Source organism: Geospiza fortis, unplaced genomic scaffold (genome assembly GCF_000277835.1).
Source record: "Geospiza fortis unplaced genomic scaffold, GeoFor_1.0 scaffold241, whole genome shotgun sequence".
In the NCBI taxonomy this organism is placed as follows: domain Eukaryota; kingdom Metazoa; phylum Chordata; class Aves; order Passeriformes; family Thraupidae; genus Geospiza; species Geospiza fortis.
This window is the reverse complement of record NW_005054491.1, coordinates 593,559-597,772: the sequence shown is the minus strand read 5'-3', so window position 1 is coordinate 597,772 and position 4,214 is coordinate 593,559. Positions and strand designations below refer to the sequence as shown.

At 54.7% G+C, this 4,214-nt stretch overlaps 1 protein-coding gene across 1 annotated transcript in view; it reads left to right on the top strand.

The window, feature by feature from the left end:
• PLPPR3 (phospholipid phosphatase related 3) overlaps positions 1 to 4,214 on the top strand; it is a 4,686-nt gene continuing 472 nt past the window's right edge. Inside the window, 8 exon segments of the mRNA XM_031063260.1 lie at positions 1 to 123; positions 256 to 441; positions 560 to 689; positions 871 to 1,066; positions 1,142 to 1,199; positions 1,394 to 1,567; positions 1,788 to 1,913; positions 3,637 to 4,214. Coding sequence (XP_030919120.1) covers positions 49 to 123; positions 256 to 441; positions 560 to 689; positions 871 to 1,066; positions 1,142 to 1,199; positions 1,394 to 1,567; positions 1,788 to 1,913; positions 3,637 to 4,214 — 1,523 coding nt within the window. The 5' untranslated portion in view covers positions 1 to 48.

Genomic DNA, 4,214 nt, shown 5'->3' with positions numbered 1-4,214 from the left:
ACAGGGTGGAGGCACAGCCCGGTGGGACCCCTGCAGCTGCCCAGGACCATGATCCCCCCCAAGGAGAAAACCCGCGCCCCCAAGGACAGCATGACACTCCTGCCCTGCTTCTACTTCGTGGAGGTGGGTGTGGGGAGGGTGGGCACGGCCTGGGGGCTGTGCAGGGCCCTGGCACAGTGGTTCGGGTTCTGTGCCCCGTTCTGTGCGGTGCCATCGCCCCGGGGGTCGTTGGTCCCCACTGTGTCCCCTCCCCAGCTGCCCATCGTGGCCTCCTCCGTGGTGACGCTCTATTTCCTGGAGCTCACGGACCTCTTCAAGCCGGCCAAGGTGGGCTTCCAGTGCCATGACCGGGCTCTCTCCATGCCCTACGTGGAGACCAACGAGGAGCTCATCCCGCTGCTGATGCTGCTCAGCCTGGCCTTCGCCGCGCCTGCCGCCTCGGTGCGTCCGGGTTTGTCCCGCTGGGGATTGGGGTCCTCCTGGTGCCTGGCAGTGCCCAGCATCCATCAGGAGCTCTGCAAACACCCCAGCCCTGCCTGAGGCAGCGGTTCCTTCGCAGATCATGGTCGGGGAGGGCATGGTGTACTGCCTGCAGTCCCGGCTCAAGGGCCGCGCCGGTGCCGAGGGCAGCATCAACGCTGGCGGCTGCAACTTCAACTCCTTCCTGCGCCGCACCGTCAGGTTTGTGGGTACGTTGTGCCACAGCCTGGGCAGGTTCTGGGGGCTGGAGGGGATGTGGGGCCACCCTGGCTGTGACAGCAGGAGCACGGCCCCATCCAGACCCTGGACACTGCACCAGACCCATGCCAGTGGGTGGCCCAGGGCTGGTGTGTCCTTGCTGCCCCACTGTCCCATTCCTGCCATCCCCAGGCGTGCACGTGTTCGGGCTCTGTGCCACAGCCCTGGTGACAGACGTCATCCAGCTGGCCACAGGCTACCACGCTCCCTTCTTCCTGACTGTCTGCAAGCCCAACTACACCCTGCTGGGCACCCCCTGCGACGCCAACCCCTACATCACCCAGGACATCTGCTCGGGCACCGACAAGCACGCCATCCTCTCTGCCAGGTACGTGCCAGGGGAGCCCTGTGTGGCACTGCCAGCCCTCCTGCCCTGTCCCAACCACGTCCCTTCTCCCTGCAGGAAGACCTTCCCATCCCAGCACGCCACACTCTCAGCTTTTGCTGCTGTCTATGTGTCGGTGAGTTCCCAGCGCTGCCTGGCACACGCTGGCTTGGCACAAGTCCCATGCCATGGGCAGCTGTGTCCCTCTCCTGTTGGCACAGACAAGCTCTGGCCAATATTGCTGTGCCCATGCTGGGTGTGTGCAGGCACCTGCAGTCCCACACGCACCCGAGAGCTCTGTGCATGACTAACAGCCTGTTCCTGCCCCAGATGTATTTCAACTCCATCATCTCGGACAGCACCAAGCTCCTCAAGCCCATCCTGGTCTTTGCCTTCGCCATTGCTGCTGGCATCTGCGGCCTGACCCAGATCACCCAGTACCGCAGCCACCCTGCTGATGTCTACGTGGGCTTCCTGATCGGTGCTGGCATTGCCGCCTACCTGGTGGGTGCTGGTCCTGCCCGTGCCCAGGGAGGGGCTGGGGGATGCTCTGGGGCCATTTGACTCCACAGTCTCCAGAGCAGCTGCGGCTACGCCATCCCTGGAATTGTTCAAGGCTAGACAGGGCTTGGAGCAACTTCATCTAGTGGCAGGGACTAGATGACCTTTAAAAGTCCTTCCCAACACAAACCATTCTAGGATTCTGTGGTTCCCCTTCCCACAGGCTTTCCATGCTGTCGGCAACTTCCGTGCCCCAACGGAGCGAGTCCCGACCCAGGCGCCGGCCAAGGACGCGCTGCGGGCGCTGACGCAGCGGGGCCACGACTCCGTCTACCACCAGAACAAATCGGTGAGTGTTGTCATCGTAGTGCAAGAGTTCCATTGTCATTACATTGCAAAGGCTCCCTATTGCTGGAGTTTTGTGCCTCCCTGATGCTTCTTGTAGGCAGCTCCTCTAGGCACTGACTCTTCCTTGTCCTCGCAGTAACCAACTGTGTGACCCTGTTCACAGGGGTCTCAGGATGAGGGAAGAGACGAGGATCTGACTCCATGGTTCAGAAGGCTTCATTTATTATTGTATGATATATATTATATTAAAACTATACTAAAAGTATAGAAGAAAGGATTTCATGAGAAAGCTAGCTAAGAATAGAATAAGAAGGAATGATAACAAAAACTTCTGTCTCGGACAGAGAGTCCAAGCCAGCTGATTGTGATTGGCCACTAATTACTGTATGATATATATTATATTAAAACTATACTAAAAGTATAGAAGAAAGGATTTCATCAGAAAGCTAGCTAAGAATAGAATAAGAAGGAATGATAACAAAAACTTCTGTCTCGGACAGAGAGTCCAAGCCAGCTGATTGTGATTGGCCACTAATTACAAACAACCAACATGGGACAATCAAAGATCCACCTGTTGCATTCTGTAGCAGCAGATAACCATTGTTTACATTTTGTTCCTGAGGCCTCTCAGCTTCTCAGGAGGAAAGGATTTTTCATAAAAGATGTCTGCGACACAACTGACTCCAGATCCCTCAACCAACCAATCCACTCTTTTAGAACACTCTTCTTATTTGCTACAGGTGTGGCCTGTTAAAATCAGGCCTGCTCCTAATCTTTAGTAATTGGTTCAGCTGCAACTCTTTATGGGATAAGATTACATTCTATACCACATTCATTTAGCCATACTGTATCCCCCTACACCTTTTGGGCTTTCGCCTTCTTCTGATAAAATATTAAAGACATTAATTGAATAATGTAGTGCAAATTTCTCCCTGAGAAATAAGGTAAATGATTGTTTAGGTATTTTAGGCATAGAAATAAATTTTAACCATTTTCACCCTCCTCTCTTGAAGTCTAAGTATATAAATCAGCTAATCTAACAGCTTTTTGGTACTATATAGCCTTCAAAATATGCTTATGCATTGATCACAAACGATAGTTAACCAATGATATTTTTTTAATAAAAGTATGTGCGTTGCTTATACAGATTCCAAGGTGAATCAAAGAAAAATTACACGCATAAACAATAAGCTGCCCAGATGGTCCATCAACAGTTAATTAAGTAGGAAACACAGAATTATATCTGATGTTGCCAAAAAACTGCCTGCAGTCTCTGCCATGGGCTCAAATACTGGAGGAAAATCTTTTGCAGATTGGCATCAGTCTCTTGTGATGCTCATCTGAAAAACAGAGTAAATTTCACAAGCTACATTTGAAAATGAAAACAAGAGTAAGGGAAGCCCTATCTGAACATTTTGCTAATAATGTGGCATGACTTTGTCGTGCTCATGATGCCAAGGTAAATTCAGATCAGAGCAGTAGAGACCAAAGAGGACCAGCAGCTGTCACCTGCTCTCCATGTGAAGCGATGTGGCAACCTCTGAGTCCCCATCCACTTCTGGTACTCAGATAAAAGAGGGTGGTGCTCTTTCCATCCCACAGCAGAGTTGAATGAACATGTGAATTCTGCTACACAACCATGCCCTGGGACAGTCTCATCAGGATAGTCTCAGCAGAAAGAGAGGGCTGTATGGTTACACTTTGACGTTTTTACCTGTACATAGCTGCCCCCCTCTCTGTCCCCCACGGTGCAGGCACGCTCGGCCGAGCGGGCGGCCATGGGGCCTCGTGTGCTGATCCAGCCCCGGCCGGGCGCCTCGCAGCTGGTGCACATCCCCGAGGAGAGCCAGGCGGGCGCCGGGGCTGCAGCCGGCAGCGCGGCGGCTGTGAGGGCCAAGTGGGTGATGGTGGCAGAGAAGGGGGGAGCGCAGAGGGTGGCCAACCCCCCGCGCCTGATGCAGGTCATCGCCATGTCCAAGCAGCAGAGCCTTGTCTCCGTCACGCCCAAGCACTCGGAGACGTCCTCGTCCTCCACCAGCTCTGACTCCTCGCAGTACCGCTCGCCCTCGGAGCGCGACAGCTCCAGCATCATCACCATCGACGCCCACGCCCCTCACCACCCCGTGGTCCACCTGTCTGCTGGCAACGGGCCCTGGGAGTGGAAGTCGGGGCCGAAGGGGCCAGAGGGGCCAGACACCTACGAGCTGGGCGAGGTGGGGAAAGATTTCCACGGCTTCCGCCCGGCCAAGAGCGCCGGCGTCTCCCCTGGCTCCTCTGTCAGCGACATGGAGCAGGACGAGCC